The sequence below is a fragment of the Phasianus colchicus genome, chromosome 6 (assembly GCF_987193195.1).
Source record: "Phasianus colchicus chromosome 6, bPhaCol1.hap1.1, whole genome shotgun sequence".
Classification (NCBI taxonomy): Eukaryota; Metazoa; Chordata; class Aves; order Galliformes; family Phasianidae; genus Phasianus; species Phasianus colchicus.
The window spans coordinates 43,450,176-43,477,573 of record NC_143441.1 but is presented as its reverse complement, the minus strand read 5'-3'; the positions used below and the strand labels follow the sequence as shown (position 1 = coordinate 43,477,573).

The 27,398-nt window shown below is 43.8% G+C and overlaps 2 protein-coding genes across 8 annotated transcripts in view; one reads left to right on the top strand and one right to left on the bottom strand.

Moving 5' to 3' along the window:
- Positions 1-27,398, bottom strand: part of DIP2C (DIP2 acetate--CoA ligase C (putative)) — a 292,787-nt gene that overhangs the window by 139,338 nt on the left and 126,051 nt on the right. The window lies entirely within an intron of this gene.
- Positions 24,392-27,083, top strand: LOC116244414 (uncharacterized). Of its 2 annotated transcripts, XM_031616084.2 has the most exons (2): positions 24,392-25,404; positions 25,574-27,083. In XM_031616084.2, the coding sequence occupies exon 2, from the start codon at positions 25,657-25,659 to the stop codon at positions 26,635-26,637; it is 981 nt and encodes a 326-aa protein (XP_031471944.2). In that variant the 5' UTR covers positions 24,392-25,404; positions 25,574-25,656; the 3' UTR covers positions 26,638-27,083. The 2 variants fall into 2 exon arrangements, with proteins under 2 accessions (XP_031471944.2, XP_089999240.1); XM_090143114.1 differs by having other exon boundaries at positions 24,392-27,083.

Sequence of the window (27,398 nt, the reverse complement as noted above, 5' to 3'; positions counted from 1 at the left end):
CCCTTCCCCACCTTCCCACTTACGTTCTGGTCCCAAAGCCTTCAGCACAGCAGTGCCCCAGGCCTGGCGGGCCCCAGAGCCATGCGCCCAGCCCTGCTGAGCTGCCCGGGAACCGCGGCTTTGTGCCGCACGACTTTTATGGCTGCATTATTGTAACGTAAACAGAGGCCGGTTTCACGGGAAAGGTTTCCATTCTCAGTGTCAGAGTTTATTTCATTATTTAAAGCTTTAACGAACACTTTACATAATGAAAGCAATCCTTGCCATTTTTGGAATTTTATGGCTGTTGGGACCCTTCATAATGTTGTTTTCCTTCCTTTATTGCTTTATAAGGCTTATAGGGCACCCTTGAAGTGTATATCCTTTTTGCAGCTGCTGGAAGCTCATCTTTCATCTCCCCACTCGCTTTCCTGTTGCCTATGAGGCATTTGCTTGTTCTAGTTATTCTCCCCGTCTCTAACACAAACCTTGCAGAGTCAGATCTTGCTGAAGATAAAAATAAAATACAATTCTGAAAAATATGCCTAAGGAAACACTTCTGACAAACGTTATTTAATAGACAGGCTTCATATTTCAAGTAAGAAATGCTCCCTAAAGAAGGACAATTACTGCCATAATTCCACTTATCATTATTTAGAATGTAGAGTTCAGAGGGAAGCACTCAGTTCACAGTGCTGGGTACTGCTCCAGCTTCTGTCCTGATGCTTTCTCAGCCCTGCAAATGTCTTGGAAAAAATAGAATCCTTGAGGAGGAACATATAATAGTTATATGAAACAAAGCAAAAAATACATGCTCTGAACCAGACTGCAAGAATAGTTCCTCCTCTGTTCAGAATAATGCAATCAGGCTTTCCAAAAGGGAAAACTTGCAATAGCTAACTACATTTCTTATTTTGCTAAATCCATAGGAAGCAGCCTATGCTCCTGATCTTGTATTTTTAACTGTTATTTTTCACTACTTTGATCGATACTGATATTAACCAAAATTCCAAATGGGTTTAACTTTGGAAGAGAATGCAGCTCTTCTAAAAAGCAACAGATTTCTAAATATGCCAGCCACAAATCTGCTTCCAGCATTTTGATCCAATGAAGCATGGCTGCATAGCTTTTCACAAATTTCAATTCAGAATAGAAGCTTGGAACTCCTATTTTCATATGTTAGATAAAAGAAATATGAACAGCTTTTATCTGGTATATTGCAACTTCCTCCTTGTTCGTTGGCTTCATCACATAACTCTTGTATTTGAGATCAGTTATGCTAGTCAACAACAGAAGCGTTTCAGCAGTGATCAAAATAATTTTATTTTGTCCACTGTTGGTTAAAGACATTACGCTGGTGTAAAAAAAATAATAATAATAAAAATAGGTATTTACAGTAGTTGTACTATCATATTAGAATGCCAAAATCTCTTCCCACAGTTTCTGTAAACATAGAACCTCTTCTGGGCAAAAGAAAGCGTTCACGCAAATACACATTTCCACACACTTTGACAGCTGGGTGCAAAGGCAGGAATGAAGATTTCTTAATGGCCACTCTGAAACTGGAACAGGAATACTCCTTTTCACGCTGTCAGAAGACCGTGGTGATTGTGGAAGAACACGGAGGAGCTGTAAGTAGTTGTGATCAGGAACATGAATTACCACAATGACTGTGCTGAATCACAGAATCACAGAATTGCCAGGGTTGGAAGGGACCTCAAGGATCATGAATCTCCAACCCCCCTGCCACATGCAGGGCCACCAACCTCCTCATTTAATGCTAGACCAGGCTGCCTAGGGCCCCATCCGATCTGGCCTTGAACACCTCCAGGGATGAGGCATCCATAACCTCTCTGGGCAGCCTGTTCCAGTACCTCACCACTCTATCTGTAAAGAATTTCCCTCTGACATCCAACTTAAATCTCCCTTCCCTCAACTTAAAACCATTTCCCCTTGTCCTGCAGTTATCTACCCTTTCAAAGAGTTGATTCCCCTCCCCTTTGTAGGCTCCCTTTAGGTATTGAAATGCTGCAGTGAGGTCACCCCACAGCCTTCTTTTCTCCAGGCTGAACAAGCCCAGCTCCCTCAGCCTGTCCTCACAGGGGAGGTGCTCCAGTCCCCTGATCATCTTTGTGGCTCTCCTCTGGACCCTCTCCAACAGCTCCCTGTCTTTCTTGTACTGGGGGCTCCACACTTCGACACAGTATTCTCACAAGAGCAGAGTAGAGGGGAACAATCACCTCCCTGTCCCTGCTGGCCACCCCTCTTTTGATGAAGCCCAGGATACCATTTGCCTTCCGAGCCGCAAGGGCACACTGCTGGCTCATATTAAGTTTTTCATATATCAAGACCCCCAGGTCCTTCTCCACAGGGCTGCTCCTTCCAGTCTGTATGGATGCCTGGGATTCCTCTGGCCCAAGTGCAAAGCTCTGCACTTTGCCGTGTTGAACTTCATGAATGACCCTTACCTCTCTAAAAACACATCATCAGGGAGATCATCTAACTCAGTATCCGGTATACCATTTTAGCAGACCATGTTTTGTTAAACGGCACTATGAGATTTTGAAGAGTTGAAAGAAGTTTGCATTTATGAAGCAAAACAACTGTTTTCCATGGCAATATTCATATTTTTCTGCTGAAATGCTCCAAATGCTCCAGTTTAATAATGTGAACTATGTTATGTGATGTTCTAGAAAACCTACATAAATATAGAAGTTCCAATCAGCAACTCTCCTGATCACCTCAATTCCAACCAATTCCAAATTTGCAAGAAGCCTTGTTGCCTTGTTGCATTGCCAGTCAGAAGTAATCCAAGGTTTTTTTCAAATAACAATAGAAAAACTTGGATTTCTTAAAAAAAAAAAAAAAAAAAAATCAAACAAAACCCAACCCTGAAGTACAGAAATATATGAATTTTAAAAGCATACAGAAGGGAAAGACCTCCTTAGACAAACCATCCAACAGCATGCTATGCAAGAATAGCAGCAATCAAAGCAAAGAGAACACTCTAAGAACAACATTAAGCACTTGCTCACATCCTCCCTTTTGGTCTCAGCAGATTTTTAACTATTCTGGGCAAAACAAAGCTGCCTTATTTAAAGATGTAAGAGTTCCCTTCTCAGAATGCCCTCTGAGACATGGTTATCTCTGGATTTACTTAAAGGGTGAGATGTTGGTTCAAATCATCTCTGGAGAAGAAAGGAAGTTGAGTTTTACATACTCCAGAATCTAGAATAACCAGTGAAGGCATTTTGTCCAGCAGTATTTTGTGAGACGAATGCCATTTGCCCAAAATACTGACTATCTCAATAACGCAAACACCTCACTTCTGCACTGTGCTTAGCATCTCCTACACTGTTCAACTGGTTTTCAGCTTACTTAGGTTATCTTAAACCTTATTTCAATCCCTATTATAAGGTTTATTTCCCTTTTCCTTTGATCTTTTAGATATGTAAAACGAACCTAGTATTTGTTCCTTTAAAGTACCCAACAATTTTCAGACATTCTTCATTTTGTTCCAGTACATCCCTCACTCTATTAAGTTGAGTCTATCCTTTTTCATTTATTAATTAGGCTGCTCTCATGGTTTTGTAGATCAGTCAGACAGGTCTGCAAGAATTAACTGACTGTCTTTATCACTGATCTGAAAGAAAACAGCTTTTGCTCCTCTAGTTTATGGAGACACCAAGGCACTTGTACACATCAGCCGATTGTCTTTTGAAACTGCAAATCTCGACTACGAATTTACTGTGAATTTGTTCAACTACTATTTGAGGTAATCAGGTAGCAGAAGAATATATATACATATTTTTTGTAATCATGAGTTCTTCATGACTTGCCAAAAATTTTAGAATAGCCTTATATTCTGTTAATAACCATTATTTTCCAAACCATTTCTAAACAGTTACAGGCTTCCATAAACATACACCTCCTGGAACTACTTCTTTTCTTACTGCTCTGAGAGAAATAAATACTCACTGCAATTAATTTGCAATTCAAAGAAATAAGAGTTCAGATTTTTACCCACATTCTGACCTCAAAACTGAGGGTGATATACATAGAATAAATTCAGTAGAATAGATCTAATCTCCATCAATAAGTATTAGAAAATACCTGTCCTTATAATGTAAATTAAACATTTGCCTCTGGTCTCAAGAAATAAAGAAAAATGAATCCTTATTTTACAACTTGCAAATGCAATTTAGGCCATTACTTTAGCACACATTTTGTTGACAGTTTATTTGATACAGCAGCCAGATATGATAAAATGAAGAGCTATTCAGAGGCACCTCCAGTAGGGTTAATAAGGTACATAGATCACTTCATATGTTCTATGTAAAAAATTACATTTGAAAACTGCTGTTTATATAATTTCTTCCTGAACTGAATACATACACGTAATGAATTTTTTCACTTCCAAAAGAAATAACCTAACTTATATTCCTGCCATTATCCCACAATGTTCCAGAAGGATCACAACCAGCAAAATGAATTAAGCACACGTCATTTGCTCACTCAACTCTATTCCAAGTGTGTTACTTAAAGAACAGAAGAGCACTAAAGCAGCTCAATGCTCTCCTATGTGGGCAAAGTGTTCATGTAGTACTGAAAATATGCATCCTTTGACCAAGGACTTCCTTACCAAAAGGCTGACTCAGATTCCAATCTCTTAAGCCTGAAAAACAACTCATAAGGAAAAACAGTCGCGCACCTTCAATTACCTCAAGGCACAATCAATGTGCCTGTTCTCTGCAGCTTTCACAATATTTGACAATTCCATTTTTGCCCGCTGTAGCACCTCCAAAGGCTCCTAAAGGTCTGCAGCACTATTACAGACATGATGTGACAGCTCATACTGATGTTAGCACACAGCAGCTGTTCTCATAGGAAGCATTACCCTCTAGTGACTGTGAAATATGGCACTTGGAAATCTGCAAGTTTCTGCTAGGTTTCATGCACACACTTCTGTACAGTATAGAAATCAGATCCCCATACTCTCATTTGTCTTTTTAGAGATTTATGATGTTTCACCTATTTCCAACTTGCAATCACTCTTGATCAAGATACAAAAATTAGGAATGTGAATATATGTTTAGATCAATACATCAAAATGTGTACATGAGCTGGCAGCTTGCTAATTATTATCACAAATGTTTCTTAATTCACTGGTTTGCACGTATTACCATTGCAGCCTACTGAACTGTATGAATCAGCACGCTGATCAGCAAACATGCCAGCCTGGTGATCAAAGGAGCACCAATAATGTCCTTCACAGAAGCAATCAGCCCATTTATTTTTATAGGTGCAATACTTTAGAAGTGCCAACAAAGATCACTTATCCTGTAGACAAGCAACAAAAGACATCATTCCACACTCTGCTGTTAAACCCCAGCTGAGGAGTGCACTAGCAGAGTATGGGAGGGCAGTCATTCTGACAAAACCAAAAATGCCAGAATTGAGGTAGGATTTACAGCCTCTTGTAAATATGCCCAAGACACCAAACTTTTGGCATAGCTCAGCTACAGGCCAAGGGTGGCCCTGCACTAGGGGCCATGTGCTGCTCAAGCTCTGGGCAGCTGCACACAGGACTGATGATTCTACAAGTGCACTGCAAAGGTCTTTCATCAACCACTGCTGTTCAGTGCTCAAAAGGCTTATCATATATTTTAATTTACCCTCATTAATCATCCGCAATCTCAGATATTGCTCATTCTAGCATCATCACTGATCAGCTGCTGTCCATCCAAAGTCTTCCATGGCCAAGACCATAATTGTTCCCGTACAGCACATAGGCTGGAGCAGTTCACTGTCTGGCCCTCTTAGGAATGCCTCACAGTTTTCATTTGATCCAGCACTACTGGATATTCTACTTGCAAGACGGTGAATTTATGGTTTCTTATCACGACAGTACCACAGAGCTTGTCTCTCTGTCTGAACTGCTCAGCTTTCACTAAAATCTTCATTTTTGTAATTCAAACATGGATAGCACAAAAACAATCAGATGCTTTCACTCAGTAGCTAAAAGGTGATTTACATAATTCAAATTGTAAGAGGCAGTGGAGCACCTTTACACGTCAGATTGAAAGATGCAGCATCTTTGTGTATCCCAGAACAGAAATAACGGCTTTTACCCCTCTGCAATGATGCTGTGCTCTGGACAGCTGAAGAGGCAGTCATTAATTTTTATGACTGTTTGCAGAACTGGAAAAGAATGTAAGAAACACAGGAACTGTCACACTGGATCCTGTCCAACGTTCTTTCACTTCTTTCAGCACTCAGAGTGGTAGTTACTTAGAGGGCAGAAGAAGGTAAAGAGTTTCAAGTGGGAAATGTAAATAATCTGCCCTCCTTCTCCTCATAGTGTCATATGATCAAAAGTTGCTGCAGGCTCAGCTCAAGCCCAGAGCCTATTACAAAAACGTTTCAGCAGTAGCTGCTACAGCTCAGACTACCTTTTACTGCCCAAATTAAACTGGAAACCCCTTTTGAATCTCGCTAAAATCCTGGTTGAAGTCTTGGCCTCAACAACTTGCCATGAAGAATTAATGACACAATGTAATTATGCTCTGCAAGGATTTGCCAACTTTCTAGTTAATTAAATACTCCCCTACCCTCTGCCATGAAGAGTTCATGACATGCCTTCTCTGCAGCATTTGTTACTTGATGCATTTTTGTCAATTTGGCTTTTCACAAGGTAATTAATAGCAGACTTTCAACAAGCTCAAGATTCTTTCCATGCCATTTGCCATTCTTGGGTCATTCTCCAGAGGTGAAGGCATTGGTATGACCATACCCAGAGCGATGGCCCCGGACCTGCACGGTGCCTCTGGCTGCACCCAGGTGCCGACACACACCAGCTCTGTTTTCACCCACCTGATTCCATCCAAGAAACCCTACCGACAAATTATCAGTGCAGAGTGCATTTTCTCAACATTTTAAAAGCTCCAAAAAGCAGATTAGTAACATCTAAGTGAGAAAAGCTGATACATCTAATTTTATTGTAAGGGTAAGACTCAGGTGACTGAAGCCCAGATCTTTAAAAGAAAAAACAAATTAAACTATTCATTCTGATCCATAGGTTCCATATAGGACATGTTTTTCATGTTTTTGAGGACTTCATAGACCAGAAAAGAACAAAATTTCTCCTTCACAAACTTACAGTATCTGAATTATTCAATTTTCTATCATTATTAACAGCTTGTGATTTCAATAGCATCCACCATGTCATCCTCAGGATCAATTTTCGGTTGGTTGCTTGGTTTTCTCATCTTTATATTACTCTCTGTTTTCCTCAGCTGCCTATTTCTAACTTTGAAGATCTCTGATGTAAAACCATTATTTCTTTAGGACGGCACAACTTGGGCTCTTTTCAAACATTCTGTCTGTACTGAAGCAGAGAGGCTTGCACACCCTTCTCAGTCTAAGCTGTCTTTTCTGAAAAGTAAAAGCAGAAGAAAGAACAAGAAGACTGAAGAGCTTGTGAAGACAAAGGCATAGTTTGGCTTCCTCAAAGTTAGAAAGATGACTTCAGCTAATAAAAGAAAGAATCTGTTTCTCCCTTGTTTCGTGTTAGGGTTCTGTTCCAAATCTATCACTAGCAGTGACAGCACTGCACCATGCACCAATTAACCCCTTCCCTCCAATTTCTCTCCAAAAAGTATTCACGTAGTGCTGAATGTGTGAGGATTTCTAAACATTTCAGTATTCTGTGATTTAAAATCTGATAAGTTTCATTTTTTTTCATCTTGCCCTGAAATGCAATACCTGAGCCCCTGCATATAATACAGAACCAAACTCACAGAGCCATGCAGGAGCAACACAGACCAACAGCACGTCTCATCTCCAGTGGCCACCAATTTATTGCTTATTTAAGAAGCTGGATGAAACAATCTCAGAAAAAAAAAATCATTTAAAAGCAAAAAGCAACGTGGCCAAGCCCCCACAGGCAAAATACTTGCTGTTTTATTTAGACATGGTTACTCCTATACTAGAATGCTGCAGCCAGGGTCCAGATTGTTTGTATACTGAAGGCTTGTCCAAGTGAGCCTGGCTGATGTAGTGAAAAATTCAGCCAAATTCAGGGGTATATTTTCCCTGCTGTAACTGTCATCACTACCAACAATACTGCTCTCAGCAACAGCACATTTTATTGTCAGTAGTGCAACAGGACAAAGTGCTATTTTACTGTCAATCCAAGTCTGTTACGGTACTTCCAATCACAATGGCACAGCTCTGCATGTACCTTTACCTACCAATGGGCCACTGCTGGTGATAATGTACAAAGGGAAGGAGCATGAACAGCAAGGATACAAGTCTAAATGTGAAAAACAAAACACATCAACTACAATGTTTTCATTAGGCTCCCACCTGCTAAAACAACCTCTATAAAGCTAACAGCTTCTCAGGGCAAACATTTGAATGTCTTTTCGTTGAATTATTCTAATTCACAACACTGAGACTTCAACTTCTGACCAAGGACCTACAGTGTCCAGGATTCATTTTTTAAAGTATCTATGCAGTCACAGAGGAGAAATCCCTTTTTCTTTTTTTTTTTTTTTCCCACATGATGAAAGAATGACCTTTGCTGGGCACTCTCGGCGAGATGCACACTATGCCCGTGTCCTCCCAGGTGCAGCAAGGCCACGGTTTGGCTCTGCTTGTGCATGGAGGGAACGTGAGATGGAATGTCCAGCAAATCTGCTACCTGTTGTAAATCACAGAGAGGTCTGCAGGCACGCAGGCTGATCACTTCCAGGGCTACCTCATGGACACAGAGTTCACAGAACATAGTAAAACCTGCACCGCAGCCTTCAGCAAAGCTAAGGACTGAAAGTGGGAGCCGGATAATAGGGGAAAGGAATATAATAAGGGAAATAATCAATACATGCATTACTATGTATAAATACTAAATAATAATAAGTGGAAATTAAGAAAATAATATTGGAAAGTCTCTGTTACAGCTGCCAGGCATCAAGCAGAGCTGATATATGGAACTATAGTAAGCTTAAAAATAGACTGAAATGGCTCTATGTTCTAGGACAAGGTGGAAAGGCATCCATAGCTGTAACCCTGCAATGCAAATGGCACTGAAACAACCCAGGGCACAGACTGCAGGTCTGAGCAAACCATGCATTTGGTTATGAAAATTGAAAAGGTTGCAAAGCTTTAGTAACGATGGCACATTTGACAACACAAAGTGTTTTCACTTATACTAACCAACATAGTACAACATTTTCTCTTCTTTCAGTATGCTCCCTTGTTTTTAACAAGCAACATTCCCAGTACTGACTCAAAAAAGCCTCAGGAAGCCCAGTCTCCTGTGTGCTGCTTTGTAGTTACTTACATCCATTATTTGCTCCCACAAAAATGAATGCTAATGTGCTTGAAAAATGTGACATTATTTTCTGATGTTAATGAGTTTTCCTATGCAAGTCTCTGTACAATTTATGTGCTATTCTTTCTAGAAACTCTGAACTCTCTCTTCATTGTAGGTGCAGATCCGGAGCAAATAGAGAGATTTACACCAAGATTTTATAACACAACGTAAGGGAACTTCGCTCATTTGTGCTCCTGACTTCACAGACAACAGAAATCTTCTGTCCAGGCCACGCTCAGCACTCAAGATGGATGCAAAAGAGACATGCTGAAATGGACCTTTAGATAGTGGAAGAACATTTCTGCACACTTCAAAAACCACATAAAAATACTTGGTCATAGGTGCAGTCGGCTCTGTCATGTTACTCATCGTGATTTTATCTCACAGGAAGAAAAACATAGAAGATGATTTATCCCTGAACTCCTACCTCTTTGGCACCCGAGCATAGGCAAGCCAATGGCAAATCACTGTTTTATATAAATGTTCCTTCAGCTGCTCCAGAGAAAAACAGGGCAATTCCAAAAAAACATGAACGAAAAACATATTAAAATCATTCTTTAAACCAAGGAGAACTATACTACACTCATTTCAGAAAATTTTACAGAATGACAACTTTTCAGAAGAAATGGTGTTTGAGATCTTGCCTTCCTAATGCAACTAATACAGAAAGTATTGCACCTTTTTCTTTTTGCATGCATTTTCAATACACAGATCCTGCTAAGCAGCACAGAGATGAATTTTGCTGAAATTGTTTCACAAAGCAGATGTTGTAAAAGCCATGGAAACAGACCCAACACATCCATCTACCTCTTACAGGATTTGCCTGACAACCAGTAGCTCGTGCCTCCTTCAGCCTGAGCCTGAAGTGCAGGACCACTGTCATTGCTCTTTTCTATGGAAGACTGCAGCAATATCCCATTTAAATATTTCAGTTTCAAATGATAAATGACTATCAACAGCATCAGAGCATCACATGCTCTTTTTGCACTTCTTTTAGTATATGAGGAAATAAAGTGTAACTTGTCCAAAAACTGTATGGACAATCCTACAGAAGATGAGAACTGAAGGCAGACCTCCAGCTGTTACTCATCCTACTAAACTAACTTAAAAAGAGAAAGTAGAAGATCCCCGGGAACACAATGCTTTCCTTCTTTTCTGAAGATTAAATGGATCCTATGTTGCATCTTTCTTGCCTTTACCAGTCACCAGGCTTGCTCCGTATTAGCAAAAAAGAAAGTCTAGAAAACGTATACTGAATTTGACTGGACTTAAAATTTCTATCTTTTTACAGCGTAGAAGCTGACAATTGCTTGGGCCTCACTGAGCTTTCTTTCTGACCTACGTGTATTTCTTATCAGTGCCTGACACCTTCCATGGTCCCGGCAAAGATGGCTGCAGGTCATTATTAGCTCACCCATCCCCTTCCTGGGGAAAAGCTACAGGGTGAAAAGTGACACCATTAACAGCAGAGATTCATGTCTTCTCTGAAGAAAGGATGCACTTGTCCCAAGAGGCTGCATTCAAACCTCTCCTTCGCAGAGAACATTATTAAATACTGAGCTTGCTGTGTAAACATCACAATCTGGAGAAAGAGCATTAGAATGACATGAAAAATGATCAGTACTCATTCTTATTGTAAACTACCTACTGTCATTTGGGAAGAGAAAATTGCATGGACTGTTGGGATTAAGCCTGTGAAATGTAATTAAAAATAACCAGAAACATAAAGTAAAAAGATCTTAGGAATCATTAGAAGGAAATAGGGAACTTCATACATCCAACATCACACAAATCAGAGGTATGTTCCATCCATCAGTGCACTTAGTACTAGTCACCTTGCCTCAGAGAGGATTTGACAGGAAATAGAATCATAGAATCATTACAGTTGGAAAAGACCACTAAGACTCCAGCCACCAGCCCACCACCATCATGCCCACTAACCATAACAGCAGTGAGGGAGAGCAGACCTGCCAAAACCTTTCTGCAAACTGAAGGTCTAAGATGACAAGTTCCATAAAACTTGATAAACGGAAGGCTCCAAGAGATGAGACAGATTTCTATAAAATGAATAGCAAATAGATGGTAATACAACGGTTTTCCATCTAACAAAAGAGGAAAAATGGGTACCCCAAGGAAACTATCAAGCAGCAGATTTACAGGAAATAATTATAAAATCAAGTGCTTTTCTACATAGCACATAAATCCTGTATGGAACTGCTTGCTCCAGCATGCTGTAAAGGACAAAAGTAAGATGAATTACAAAAAGGGATAGCCATATTTATAGAAAAAGGAGGTCCAGACATATGTTGGACCAGACCTAAAATGACTTATGTCTCCTATTGTCAGAAACGAGCAGGCTATCTGACGGGAAGATTCTCATTATACCTTCTTGTGCCATATTTTTTCCCTTATCATCTATAACTGATAGATGATGGATCTGAGGCAGGCTACTGTTTAGATGAATGGTTTGAGTGATACAAGATAGCTGTTGTGGTGCAGTTCTCCCATTTCCTGGCTCCTCTCCTGTTCTAAATCTCTTTTCAGCTAGTGTTGTTTGCACCAGCTAATCCTCTACTTAACATGGATAAAGATCAGCAGCCATTGACCAGGGAGCCTCACCAAGAAGCCTGCAGCCCTCAGCAAACACCAGCTGACCCTCTGCTCCATGGACCCCAGGTACTGAGAGGCTGTCACCTGCAGCCTTCACCGTAATCTCTCCTGATCTGGGTCTGGTGGATCAACAGTGAAAAGAAAGGAGCCATGTGGCTTCATAACCACCAATGCCAAGCAGCCAGCATGCAGGTTAGGATGAAGCAGGAACAAACAACATTCTGTTCTCTCCCGGGCTTCACCATCAGGGAATCATTTCTCTCCTTCCCAAGGAGATAATATAATTCAAACTTTTCTCCCTCCAAGTGGATTGTTTGAAGGACAGGAATTATCAATGAAGTACAGCTATTTCTGTCACTGTGGGCAGAACTGTTACATTAGGTGAGAAGACAAATCATACATGCTGGGCACAGCAATTCCTGCTGCATTTATGACTTGTGTGCACACATGTGAAGCCTAGCACAGGCATTTTGGCAAATGTAGGAGAATATAAATTAAAGCACATATTAATCACCTATTGTACTTGCAATCTCAACTAGCACATATGCTCATTCTGTATGAACGTATTCTTGAAGCCTCAGGATAGCAACCTAACAGACAAGCAATTCAAAGCTTCCCTGGTTGACACTGCAGGTAATGAGATTTTTTTTTTCCTGACATCCTGTGTTTCATCTCACCTCGTGACTAAATAATTTAGTGCATTTTTAAAAACATATATAAAAATTCTAAACAGTAAGCTGCGTATGCCCTACATATTTTGAGTTCCCAATTTAAAAATAGATATTCCAGACAAAAATATTTCCTATTCAATTGTCAACAGAAGGAAGTTTATTTAATTCATGAAACAAAGACTTTTGAAGGTGAGACGCACACAACGGTAATTGTGAGATCTTTTGAACTGTACCATTAATTCTGAGAAATGAGATTTCAATTAAGAAACATTTCCCATCTGACTCTATCAGTTGCTAAAGCAAATGATGGCTTCAGCCAAATCGGTGCAGTGGCTATGACAGGTAACCCCACAAAGGATGCAGAATGCACAGCTCATATATAATTGGATTGATTGCAGGTATTTGCATACCTATAAAACATATTTTGATGTGAAAACTTTCTCAGCATAGAACTGAGACAGCTGTGATCTTCATGCACGGCCAATGTGTGGGGACACTCACAGAGTTTCATGTCATGAGTGATTTGAACTCTTCTACAAGATGTGCATAGTGCACGGACAGGGCAATAATGGAAACTTCATCATCTTCAGTTTTTCATTCTGCTACCGATTTACAGGGCTAGCAAAATTCTACAACTCAAGCGAGGCATTTCTTCCATTCCATTTAGAAAGAAAAAAAAAAAAAAAAAGGAAAAGATCAGCTGCGTCAGTTATAAAGCATTTCAAGGTTTTCCTAAAACACACCGCTGGAAAACTGTCAAAGGCTTAAATCTCAACAGGCTTCTCAAAGGCCCTTTGAAGTCTGTGGAGGAAGTCTGGAGAGCCTCCAGTGCTGCACCTCTCACAGCCTGCCTGCGGGACAGGGGGGCTCCCAGGAGGAGAAACACTGCAAGGACTGGGCAGAAGACTGGGAGAGAAAGGGGAGGAAAGAAGTGGTTAAATGCAGCAGGCATCTGGTCTGGGATTCCACCTTTCCATCTCTGCTAAGGGAAAGCTGTTTCTGAACTTCTCACATATGGTTCAGGTAGTGTCCATCAGACAAAGCATGCCATGAGAGCACCTCCTTGCTGTTTCCAAAACCAAGAGAGTGCTGGGAAAGTCTTTCTCTGCTGTGCAGTTTCTGCTTTAATTAAAAAATCTAGCAACCTGCTGAGCATGTGTTGGTTTTGGAGCAGCCAACATGGAGGAAGGTGCAATTTCCTTGAGTATGTGTATGGATCCCTGCAATGTGAACAGAAGGAAACGCTCATATGATGCTGTATAAAGCTCTGTCAAAGAAACGAGATCCTCCCCTTGTTGTTTTGTACAACCCACTGATATGGCTTTTTAATTTTCTGGCATAAAAAACACGGGTTCATTTCCACACGCAAACCGATGCTATTCCTGCAAATTAAGCACGAGTCAAGAGTCCTTGTGTCTGGCTGCCTGCATCAATGCCAGCATTGATATTACATGACTTTCAGGGGCAGAATTATTCAAGAAAAGGAAATAGTTGTATGCAATCTGATGGCATTCTGAAGATTAATCTGGACTGAAATAAAGAGAAAACAATGACGCCTTCTAGAGCCACCTTGCACTGGAAATGCCAGGACTAAAGCAGATAGCATTGAAGCAAACATTGGTTGCTTTCATTGGTGTTACAGCACTTCAAGACACCTTTGTCCCCTTCCCGCATGTAGAGTAGATGGGGTTGGATCAAGATGAAAATTGTCTGCACTGGAGAACTTGCAAGTTATGAATCTAACAAAGTCCATAGGATTTGGAGTATTTGCAGAGTATTTGGTTTGTTTATACTGTTTGCTGTCCTCTTTTACAGTTTACTTAAACTAAAATGGGCAACCAAAATAAAATGAAAACTAAAACTTCTACCAAGTTCAAGAGAGTTAGGTCTTGAAAAATAAAGACAGGGAGCTAAAAGCACATGTCTGGGTTCTCTTGTTGAGAACAGGAGTGATTTTCCAATCTGCACTGGATTTAAGATTTAGAAAAACATATATGGCAGATAGCAACAGCAAAGAACATTATAGTCAGGAGCACTGAAGGTTTTGAGCAGGCAAAAGAAATCTATAAACCATTACCAAACTATTTGTCTAGCATGTCTGAAATGGAGAGCACGCATTTATCAGCCACTGAAGCATGAGCCACAGAATGCACTTAAGAAACCAAATGGTACATGTTCCCGAAAATGACAGAATGACAGAAGTGCAGGGGTTGGAAGGACCCCCAGAGAGCAGCAAGTCCCACCCCCTGCTGAAGCAAGTACCAAGTTGAAGATCTACCAAGAAAGAAAAAGTGAAACCATGCAAAGCAATGCTCTTCCTATGTGCATCTCTGTATCAAAAAAATTCTGTTGTTACGGAATTTGCTTGATCATCCTGTGCGAGACATGAAAATACTAGTTGACAGTTTCAGAGTTCTGTTAGAAACATTATTTTACCTATGCAATTTTTGTCTTTTTATTGCCAGGCAATAAAAATATCCTCCTGTATGATATAGAAAAAGAGTGCAATAATATTTCAGATAGTCACTGAACCTTCTTGTAAATGGTTCACAGTAATAAAATTTCTCTATGGGAATACATGATTTTACTCCATGAAAACCCACACACCTGTCAGCACCTCCTGCAGACAGAGATGAACACGGAACAAAATTGAGGCCAGGAATTTTTGTGGGAAATAAACCTCTACATAGTGAAAGCAAAAAGCATATTTCTGTGCTCTAGGGGAACCTGCTTGAGCAGGGGGTTGGGCCTGGGGATCTCCAGAGGTTCCTTCCAGCCTGAGCCATGTTGTGATTCTGTGATTCACACAGTGTACCCAAGTCCTTTTTATCCTACATTCCCACAAACATCTACAGCTCTAAAATTGCTTAAATGAATGTTCCAATCCTGCCATACCCCCTTCAAGCACTCTGCAAAGCAGGCTGGTGCCTGCAGGCCAGCAGCCCCTCTGCAGCACAAGCTGTGCCAGAAAAGCTGGGCTGGGAATTCACGGCCGTGTCATGGAAATTTCCCACAGCAGCTTTCACCACGGGTAACAATAGAGACCTATGAGAAATGAAAGCTTATTTTAACTGGGTGCCGTGCCAGCTCACGGCACAATGGATCCTTTTTGCAGAGGCGAGGTGCGGTTTGCTGCTCTCCATGAGAAGGAAGGATGGCCTTTTCTACAGACCCGACGTTTGGCAGAGCGCAGGTAACCTGGGGATCAGGGATGCCAAAGCATGTGGGCCACCTCAAAACACAGGCCAGAAAAATGAAACTTCCATTTGGAAACAAGGCTGCTTCCATCACTGCAAACTGACCTCTCCCCACCAACAAGCATGCTTTTTTCTCCCTCTGTCATGAGGCAGAGCTGCAGCGTGCCCATTGTTAGCACAGACTTTCCCAAAGAGAGGCCCAGTCAGCCTGTCAAGTCTCTGGATGAGCTGCCTTTGCTGGGGGCCTTAGGAAGACCCAAAGGATCACCACAACCCCACAGCAAGCGTCTGGTGACGCTCATGGGACTCATCCAGTGTCCGTCTCTCTGCTGCAGCATGAGAAAGCTGCACTTTGAAATCAAAGCACATGTAGAAGTGTGGGGGAGGCACATACTGGCAAGAGAGGAACAACACAGGAACAACTGTAATGCTCTGCATTACAGCTCCGAGCCCTGGCAAGGAGAAGGAAAAAAAATCAGAACATCCTCACCTCTGAAACCTCCTCAGGAAAAATCCTGAACTGTCAGAAATGCATAACGGAAAATGAGATGAAGGAGAATGAAGTGGATATTTAAGTCCTTCAAGATCTGTAAATTTGGGAGGGTTTAAATTTGTGTTCACTCCATTCTAAAGTAAAACACTGCATGAGAATGCAGCGCAAGGAAGATGATTCACTTCTACCATCCCCTGGCTGGCTGCTCAGGAGCTACCATGACATGCCAGCACGCGCTGCTCCGCGACCCCGACACACGGCTCTGCAGCTGAGCTTCCAACCAACGCACAGATGAAAGCTCTTTTCAGCACAGCTCTTGTCCATGCTGCAAACGAAGAGGAAACAAATTAACTTGCAGTAAAAGAATTTAGTGAGCATACAAATAAAGGCGTTTGTCAAAGTCGTGTCTCAGTGCCAGCAGTGCCATTGGAATGGTGACCTTGACATCCATTACGCACTGCATCTGCAGCTGAGCACGCAAGACTTCCACACAGGTCAATTAGTCAAAGGCAAAATGCACAGTGCCTCTGTTCTTCAGTTATTGTTTTGCTTTACAGTATTTAAATATAGTACACTGTATGTCTGTGCCACCCGTTCTCCAAGAATCCGTTCTCCATTAGCAAGAGAAGTGCAGGACAGAGACTTGCAGTCTTTAGTCCTCTTTTCAACCTGTTTTTCTTCAGCTTTGTGGTTTTAAAACTTTATTTATATAAGACTGATTTAATGAAACATTTTTGAAGTCACAGCTGAAGATTCCATTTCGGCATTGATTTTAAATCCCAGTGTTTTGATTTCTTCACCGGGCATTTTAATGAATTCTTTATAACAAATAATTGTCTCGCTGCTCCTTATTCATTCAGTGCGTGGTGCTTTAACCATTGTAATGACCTCCATGTAATCTATATGCAAACAGGCATATAGATAAGCACAGCACCTGAAACACAGGTGCCAAACCAAGCAACATTTGGCCTTGAGCCAAACTCTACTTGGTCTCTGAATGCATTGCAACCTTCAGTTAGGTTCAATATTCTTCCATCAATTTATACTTGCAGAGGTTTTTCTCTTAATTCATACCTTCAGCTTTGGAGGAGAGTTGATCAAATTCAACAGCGGTTGAAAAGACACAGAATTAGCATCTCTCCAAGCACTAAAAGGCAAAGAAATACGCATACTTTGTGTATGTCTAATTTTTCACATTAGCATATCTGTGGCATTTTATCATTTTTTCTATTGTGCTCATTTTGCAAACATTCTACGCTAAGTAAATAGTTTGTAAACAAAGGTTAACAAATATAATTGAGCTTAAGCAAGCATGAAATTATTTTCAAGATCAAGACCCAAATTAGTTAAGTTTGATTCAGGTCACTGTTAAATAAAATTTTAAAACCCCTATTTTTATGGAAGACTGAAATAAACTCTCCCACTTCCCTTTGATCTTCTTTGTTCTCTTCACCCAACTGCTTTACGGATGACATTGAAAAGCAGAAGTCTGCATTTTTTTAGGTAGCAGAACTCAAAATTTTCCACAGCTTTCGGGAATGAAAAATCAAATGATGAAAATGGTGGCTCAGAACTTATCGCTCTCTCTTCCGCACACTACCATAAAAAGCTCTTAGATTAACAATATAAAAGTAACACATCTTTATTTTATCATGCTGGCAGCTGCACACATGTCTTCAGACAGGTTAAGAAATGAGATTCTTGGGGAAAAGGGAGCAAGATGCTACTTCACGCTATCTGACAATACCTCATTACACCAGGTGACACTGAGGTACTGGCATATATACCACTTCTCTCAAGTTTCTACCCCTCTTCTCATACCTCTTTTCTGTGTGCATGTTTTAGATTTATACTGGGTTTTGCACAGCACTGCTCAATTCATTGTCTGTCTAGGTGTAAACATATGGTGAGCAAGTGCATTATTAATAGTTATATTTACAGTAACAGTAACTTATTCTTCCTACTAGCAAGTGCAGCTTGTAAAATTTAACATACATCTTCCCACTAACCTCTAAGATATTTGTGCTCCAAATCTTCTGGTCACTTTGAGACAAAGGAATGATAAGGAACTAGAATTCAGGTATCATATGAAGTCTTCAGTATTGTTAGAAAGGAAATCACATAGACGTACCAGAGTCGAAAGAAGAAAATGGGAAATCTTGTACAATGCCTCACAGCCTGAAGTATCTAGAAAACAGACTTTAATCACAGGAATCTACAGAACACTTAGTCCACTCCTGCATCGCACTCCCACACGCTTTCCAACCTTCTTGGCCTGTTTGGAAGCTCCCACTTCAATCACATCTGCCAAGCAACGCTACAGGAGCTATGGTAGGAGAAACACCAAGTCAATGCACACCTTTCCCTTGTCATCTGTATCACTACCATTTGTTTTCTTATGCCTCGCATTTTTCAAATAAAAAGAAACCTTCATGTACATATATATGCATATATAATGTACAAGAAGAGGAAATCTCCTAGGAAGGAAGCCATGGACCTGGGTGCATGGACTCTTCAAATCCACTTTCCAATGCTACCTCAGCACGTCTTCCATTTTTCCCTTTTCCTTCTGCAACACAACTGGCAAACAATGATAGCTGTTTCCATCACAAAAGAGACTGGGCTTACTCAACAGTGGAGAAAATCCATGGAAATGCACTGCTACTAAAAATCAGATGTTTAAGACGCTTGGGTGAATATAAAAACAGTTGAATTAAAGGGCTGCCCTTGTTCGTGAGGCCTGAAAGCAAAGAAAAAACACCTTGCTTAAGGTTAGGAAATTGTTTTTGTGATAAAGATGCATTAATTGCACAGAGGAGCAATATGCAGTCCTTGTGGAAAGCTGCATGTGATAACTACTTGTAGATCTAACCATTCTTACAACTCTCTGCAGCCAAACCAAACAACTCCAATGTGAGGATTTCTGATATGACATAAAAATCTGCATATACAGATTTGTCTGATGAGCGTTCCCCTAGTCATTCCCACTTCAAAATGCTTACAAATCTCACCTTCAAACTGTTATGTTTTGGTTAAAAAAAAAAAAAAAAAAAAAAAAAACCAGCTTATTATACACCAAAGGTTTCCTCCATCATCCAATTTTGATCCAAATATGAAAATAAAACTGAATTTTCAGGTAGCTCTACATTGGTGCACTGGTATTTACAATTGTAGTGCTATGTGTCCCATCCCTCATGCTTCCAAGCAGCTTTAAGAGCAGTAAACCACTTCCAGGAACTCTTTAAGAAGAGCACAGGTGTCACAGAAGAAACCTTTATGCTTACCGGTGCTTTAAAGTCACACAGACCGGTGCTCCAGATCCACCTAGTTCAGTTTCAGTTCACTTTGATGGAACTCTGATGTTACTCACTGTAGTATGAAGTGTACAGCTGGTCAGACAGTGCTCTACCAGCTGGGAAGAACAAAACCCACACCCTTTATTTTTAGCAGGAAACAGAAAGCTTAAATTCATGTCTGACTCCCAGAACACCTTTCCAGTGTAATAAACCCAGCAACCATCAGACAGGTCTCCCTCTCACACCATACCCCTTAGATAATGGACTCTGAAATGTCAACACCCATTCCTCTTGTTCTTTCCATTGCTCTGTTTCCCAAGCAGCAGTGTTATCTGCTGGGACAGTTCATTATTTTTTCCCTAAGAAGCTAATATTGTTTACTTTGTGATTTATCTTTATCTTTTTGAAAACAATCTCTTTCCATAATGCATTTTTCTATTGATAGCATTCTCTATTATAGCCATCACATGACCAATAACAGAATTTTTCTTGGCCTTTCTGGCAGTCCTATCCTGTTTAGGTGTTCCATATTCAATTAATGCTTTCCTATTTTTCAGTCAGTTTTGGCATCAGTTTCTGTGTGCACGGCTGGCAGCACATCTGGTACAAAACAATACAGTTCCGAGCAAAATATGTTCAGAGGCTAACTGTGACACTCCTGATAACTTGCTCTTTATCCACGTGTGGTGGAAGGCAAGAAGAGCCAGGAGCCACAGGGTTTGTGCTCTCCGAGCAGCTGGGATGAGCCGGTGAGCCAAGCACCAGCTGACTGCAGGCCAATGTCCCCAGGCAGCCACACACAGGACTAGCAGCAAGTCCTTGTCCCTGTGATACTCCAGCTCACCCCATTCATCCCAGTGTCTCTTTTCATATTGGAGTTACAAACACCATCCTTACCTGCAGTCTCTTTCCAGAAGTGCCAAAGTAGCGGGGAGGAATGGAAGAAAGAATGGGGAGGAGCTTCTCTGGGCTCCATCCCCACAGCGGATGGGACAGCCTGGACAGCAACGGATGAAACCCATGAAATATCCTTGCAAGCCCATTCCCAGGGGAAGGGGGCTCACTGTGCTGCCTGCATAGCCTCCAGAGTGAACTGATTGTGCATTCTCTGAAGGAGCCTTCATCTGCATATAGAGGGAAGAGAAAAGCCAGGTAGGCCCTAACACACAAGCCATTTTATCTGCTACATTTTTCAGTCAGTCCAACTAGGACTCTTATAGGTCTGTGCACTAAAGGAGATCTGCTGATCTTTAGTAATTATATATAGGTCACTCCAAAAGTAACGCAGCCTATTTATTTCCATGGAAACTACAACAGATACAAGGAACACAATAAAACCATTTGATAGAGCAAAATCTCAGCTACGAAACGCTGTTTTTTTTAGCAGTTATGACCATTAGCTGTGCATTTTTGCCAGCAATGAACAAAACCCTCCACACCCCAGTTATAGAAATCCTCACCAGAGAAGATGACCCATTGTTTCATAGTGTTTGACCGTGCACTGCCTCACTGCGTTCACATCCACCGTATGGCCTCCAAAAACGTTTACCAAGAGTCAATGAATGTCAGTGGGTGCCCTTTCTTCCATATGGAAGAATTCAATGACACACCTTTGCTTCATATGGACTTCTATGTCAGCTATCAGTCTGTCAGTCTGCTGCCATCTGTCACAGTGCAGAAAAATGTAGCGTGATACTGCCATACCACCAGTATCTGCTTCTGGCATCATGGGCCAACAGAATAAAATAGGAAGAATTACTTTAGGAGCAGCCTTTGTAGTTGAATTAATAAAGTCCAGTTAAAAAAAACAAAAAAGGAAAACATAAAGCTCCTTTACTTGCACAAATGCCTGGCAAAAAAAGTAAACTGGAACTATCTAATAACCCCAACAGGATGAGGAAAAAGAAGTTATCAGCTGCAAGGTGAAAGTATTAAGCAGCAAAAACAAATGATAAACTTGCTTTCGTATTGTGTGCACGCAGACAAAAGCCAGATGTTGGTACAATAAACAGTGCAATCACCAGAATCAGCAGCCAGACATTCCAGTTTTGATTGAAATGACAATCTTGCATTATGTCATACAGGTGTTTTACTTTCCAAACTTGTTCCTGGCTTCATTTTGTCTTGGAAAGGTCAGATACACTGAAGCACAAAAGCTTTTCTGCACTGCCATCTTCAAAACACGCGTTTTCAGTGGCCCTGTTATGCAAGTCTTTGCAAACCTCATTTCCTTGCCAGCAAATCGCCAGCAGCAGCTGAAGCAATGCAACCTCTCTCCCAGCAGATATGAGGCTGAGTTCTTGCCAGGCAGAACAGTCATGCTCACGTACCTCACACCGTGCTGTTCGTCCCTCACTCACAGAAACCTTCACTACAGGGCAGCAACAAAAAAAAACCGGTCTCAAGTTACCCTGGGTTTCTTCTGAGTAACAATACTTAAAATGTGACTCAAACTCTGCATGGCACTGCCAGCTGGACAAGGGACTGTTCTGCTCTGCACTGGTGTGGCCTCACCTCCAGTACCATGTGAATTTTGAGCAATGTAATAAAAGGACATAAAACTATTACAGAGTCCAAAGGAAGGCTACAGAGATGATGCAGGGGAAGACATATGAGGAGCAGCTGAGTTTGTTGTGTGCAGAGCAGAGCGGGCTGTGGGGAAGCATCATGGAGGCTGCAGCTCCTCACAGGGAGTGGAGGGACAGCACTGAACTCTGCTCTCCGGGGACAGTGACAGGGCCTGAGGGAACAGCATGGAGCTGTCAGGGGAAGGGCAGCTGGGGGTGAGGGAAAGGCTGTGCCCCAGAATGGTGGGCATGGAATGGGCTGCCTGGGGCAGCGGGCACAGCCCCAGTGCCGGAGCTCACAGACCACTGGGACACTGCTCTGACAGAGTTGGGTTTGGGTGCTGCTGTGTGGAGCTGGGGTTGGAGTTGATGATCCTTGTTGGCCCCTTCCGATAAATTTGTTATCAAATTCATTCACAGTCCAACATGAAGAGAAACCCCTTACTTCAGCTTTAATTTGATACTACAGATGGAGGCAGTTTATGCAAGTCACAGAATCACAGGATCGTAGGGCTTGGAAGGGACCTCCAGAGATCATCGAGTCCAATCCCCCTGCCAAAGCAGGTTCCCTACACCTGGTCACACAAGTAGGTGTCCAGGCGGGTCTTGAATATCTCCAGAGAAGGAGGCTCCACCACCTCCCTGGGCAGCCTGTTCCAGTGCTCTGTCACCCTCACAGCAAAGAAGTTCTTGCGCACATTGGTGCGGAACTTCCTATGCTCCAGTTTCTGGCTGTTCCCCTTTGTCCTGTCTTCACACACTGCTGAAAACAGTCTGGCCTCGCCACTCTGCCCCCCACACCTTAGATATTCATAGACCTGGATCAGGTCCCCTCTCAGTCTTCTCTTCTCAAGGCTAAACAGACCCAGTTCACTCAGCCTTTCTTCATAGGGGAAATGCTCCAGGCCCTTCACCATCTTTGTGGCCCTCCGCTGGACTCTTTCCAAGAGATCCCTGTCTTTTTTGTACTGGGGAGCCCAGAACTGGACACAGTACTCCAGATGAGGTCTTACCAGGGCAGAGGAGAGGGGGAGGATCACCTCCCTCGACCTGCTGGCCACGCTCTTTTTAATGCACCCCAGAATGCCACTGGCCTTTTTGGCCACAAGGGCACACTGCTGGCTCATGGCCAACCTGTCGTCCACCAGGACACCCAGGTCCCTCTCCGCAGAGCTCCTCTCCAGCAGGTCATCCCCCAACTTGTACCGGTGCATGCAATTATTCCTCCCCAGATGCAAGACTCCACACTTGCTTTTGTTAAACCTCATCCAGTTTCTTACTGCCCAGCTCTCCAGCCTGTCCAGGTCTCGCTGAATCTTCCTTCTTGCCCTTTCTGAAGACCGGAGTGACACTGGCTATCCTCCAGTCTTAAGGCACCTCCCCCATTCTCCAAGACCTCTCAAAGATGACAGAGAGCGGTTCAGCAATCATCTCCGCCAGCTCCCTCAGCACCCGTGGATGTATCCCATCGGGTCTCATGGATTTGTTGCCCAGGCGCTCTTGGACCGCCTCTTCCCTGACTAAAGGCAAGTCTTCCATTCCCCAGACCCTCTCACTAACCTCCAGGGTCTGGGATTCCCGAGGGAGAGCTTTTTCACTGAAGACAGAAGCAGACATTCAGCATCTTCGCCTTCTCAGCATCCCCCATTACCAGAACACCCCCCTCACTTAGTAGGGGAGCCACATTCTCCCTAATCTTCCTTTTACTGTTAACATACTTAAAAAAGCCTTTTTTATTATCCTTTATCACCTTTGCCAGATTCAATTCCAGGTAGGCTTTAGCCTTCCTCGTCGCATCCCTGCAGGCCCTGACAACATTTCTATATTCTTCCCAAGTGGTCAGACCCTTTTTTCACATTTCGTGGGCCTTCTTCTTTCCTTTGAGTTTGTGCATGAGCTCCTTGCTCATCCACACAGGGCTCCTGCCACCCTTTACAGATTTCTTGCTCACAGGGATGCACTGATCCTGAGCCTGGAAGAAAAGCTGTTTAGATGCCGACCAGCCTCTCACAGGCCCCCTTACCTTCTAACAACCTAGCCCACAGGATGGCTCCAAGTAGGTCTTGGAAGAGATCAAAGTTGGCTCTCCTGAAGTCCAGGGTAGCAATCCTACTTTTTGCTTTCTTCTTCCACACGAGATCTTGAACTCCACCATCTCGTGGTCACTACAACCCAAGCTGCCCTCGACCTTTACTTCCTTGACAAGGCCCTCCTTATTAGTGAGAATAAAGTCCAGCAACACCCCTCCCCTCATCGGTTCCTCCACCACCTGCATCAGAAAGTTGTCTTCAAACAGGGGGGACAGCAGGGCTTACTTTAATTTCCCATAAAAATGCACAGCCTAGGTAGATTTAGGTAGATACTTGTGAGAGGGCCAATGCCTACAGGATAGCTGTTCTAGGTAAGTTCCCCATTAACGCTGATGTTTATGTAGGGACCATGAGTGTTATTTCACCTTAAGCCATCCAAAAGGAATTCATGAATGTTACACACCACCCCTCCCCACAGGTGGGGACGCGACACTCAGAAAGAAGGATATTCCCAAGCTGATAATGGAAGAGACTCCCAAAAAGCACCAGGAAAATGCTGACAGAAGAGGAACGAGAGAAAGATCGACTGGGCATTCCTGAAGCAAGAAGAGGAGAATGCCAAACCCAATTTCTACGTAACACAGAAATGAGAAATCTACAGTTTTCTAGTGAAGAAACAGGAAATATATGCACAATCAGAGTTGTGTTAATACATAAATGAGAGTTGTTTTAATCAGAGAAAAAGAAAGGCCGGTGCATTCACGTCAAACGTAGAACATAAAAGGTGGGCAGGAATGAAGGGGAAGGTACAGCAAATTAGGAAAAGGAAAAGAAGGTAACATTTGAAACAGGGGTGGGGTGGGGGAGGTGGGCACGGGCAGCCCATGGTGATGTCCCTGAGCAACAGGCTGTGACATCACTGCATGGCGGATTGTGACTGCTTAGCCCTCACTGCTCATAGTGGGGTGCGGGCAGAGCCTGCCTCAGTCTGGCTCGTTCCTAGACCCTGCTGAGCAGCTCTGCGAGGCTTGTCGGTCGAGCGAGGATTTGGCTGTGCTGTGCTGGGTCGTGCCTGGGGCTGCTTGCAGCATCTCAGTGCCCGATCCCACAGTATCGCTTCTGTTTCCCTGGCCCTGCCTAGAGCAGGCAGCCGGGGCCCTACGGAGCGCATCCGCAGCAGCGGAGGTGAGTGGTGCAGGGACACCTGGGACCCTCAGGGGACGTGCCGTGGGGAGCCTGGCCCTGTGCCAGCGGGGGGCACGAGACGGCCCAGTCATGGGCTTGGGAGGGCTTCCTTCTGAGGGCTTTCACACCCCGGGACAGCGAGCGACCGTGACTTCTCTTCCTCTTGCAGAGCGATATACCACTGCTGCAGCTCCGGTGAAGGAGAGCAACTTGTCATCCTTGGTTCTCCCAGCCAGCTGCAGTGAGAAGACCATGGCCGCGGAAGAGGCATGGACATGCTCCATCTGCCGTGATGTGCGACAGGACATCGCCTATGCGAGTCCTTGCAATCACATGTTCTGCCTCGGCTGCATCCAGCGCTGGGCAAGGCTGAGAGATAGCTGCCCGCTGTGCAGAACGGCCATGAAGACCATCCGGGTCTCTGTGCGGGGAGACAACGAGTACGTGGAGTGCATCGTCTCCCCGCCTGCAGTGCCTGTGCCCATCAGCTTCGGCACCACCACCGGCCCCAGCGGCACTGCGGCATCCACTCCACCCTCTGCGCCACCGTCCCCTGGGCCCATGGCCGTAGAGCCAGAGAGAGTGGGCGGCCTCCTGCCAGAGGTCTGGGCGGCACTTTTCCGGGAGAGACGTGACATCCTCGACCCGGTGCTGCCCTGGCTGGAGCAGGAACTCCGCCGCAACGGGGAGCCACGCTGGTGGAAAATCAACTGGCTAAAGAGCATGGTCCTGGCGTTCCTGTGCCAGGTGGGGCCCGACAGGGACATCCTAGTGCAGTGCGCACAGCACGCGCTGGGGCCCATCACCGCACCGCTCATCGATGCTCTCGTTGGAACCATCGAGAGCCGGTGCAGCCAGGAGGCCCGGAGGCTGCTGGGCCTCGAAGACCCCAGCGGCACCCAAGAGCACGAGGACGGCCTTGCAGCCCCATCCGGTCCCGCCGCCTCCCCGCAGGAGACTGTCGCCCCCAGTGCCACACCGTGCAGCTGCTCCGCGGGTCCCCACGTGGAGGAGCTCCCCGGCACGTCCAGCGGGGCCCTCGAAGGGGGTCCTGGCGAGCCGGGTCCCGAGGCAGCCGCTCCCGCTGACCAGGGCTGCAGCCACGGCTCCTCCGCTCGCGGCCGGGGCAGGAAGCGCTCAGCTCGGGGGTCCCTGCGCCCCACAAAGAGGAGGGCCAGCAGTGCCCAGCACGCTCCTCTGCCCCGCAAGAGGCGGCCACCCCGGCGCCTCTAGCGGGGCTTACAATAAAAGATAAAAACATAGAAGCACGCGTTGTTCCTAGCGTCTATCTTTTGAGACGGTTCGCCCTTCACGCACACGCCCTACACACACACTGTGCCGTATGAGAGCCAGTGCTCTCAGTGCTCTCCATCCAGTGTGGATGGGCCACCATTAAACCCTTCTCCTGGGCCCTGTGCAGGGTGTGAGCTGCAGCGCCACTGTGAGTGGGATCCTCTGAACGGCAGGTGAAGGCAACCAAGGGACCGGCAGGCAGCAGTATCTTCAATAAAGCCTATCTATGCACTCAGGCAGAACGCTCATTAGTTCTCAGTTCATGCAGGTTGCTTAACTGCAGCACGTGTTTCACACTGCCACGGTCCTATCTCTAGATCTGTGTCTGTGACAGAATCACAGAATCACAGAATCGTAGGGGTTGGAAGGGACCTCCAGAGATCATTGAGTCCAATCCCCCTGCCAAAGCAGGTTCCCTACACCTGGTCACACAAGTAGGCGTCCAGGCGGGTCTTGAATATCTCCAGAGAAGGAGACTCCACCACCTCCCTGTGCAGCCTGTTCCAGTGCTCCGTCACCCTCACCGCAAAGAAGTTCTTGCGCACATTGGTGCAGAACTTCCTATGCTCCAGTTTCTGGCTGTTCCCCTTTGTCCTGTTTTCACACACTGCTGAAAACAGTCTGGCCTCGCCACTCTGCCCCCCACACCTTAGATATTCATAGACCCGGATCAGGTCCCCTCTCAGACTTCTTTTCTCAAG

Coding starts and splice junctions, on each gene's coding strand:
- LOC116244414 (XM_090143114.1), top strand. CDS start 25,495: ATGGGCTTGGGAGGGCTTCCTTCTGAGGGCTTTCACACCCCGGGACAG.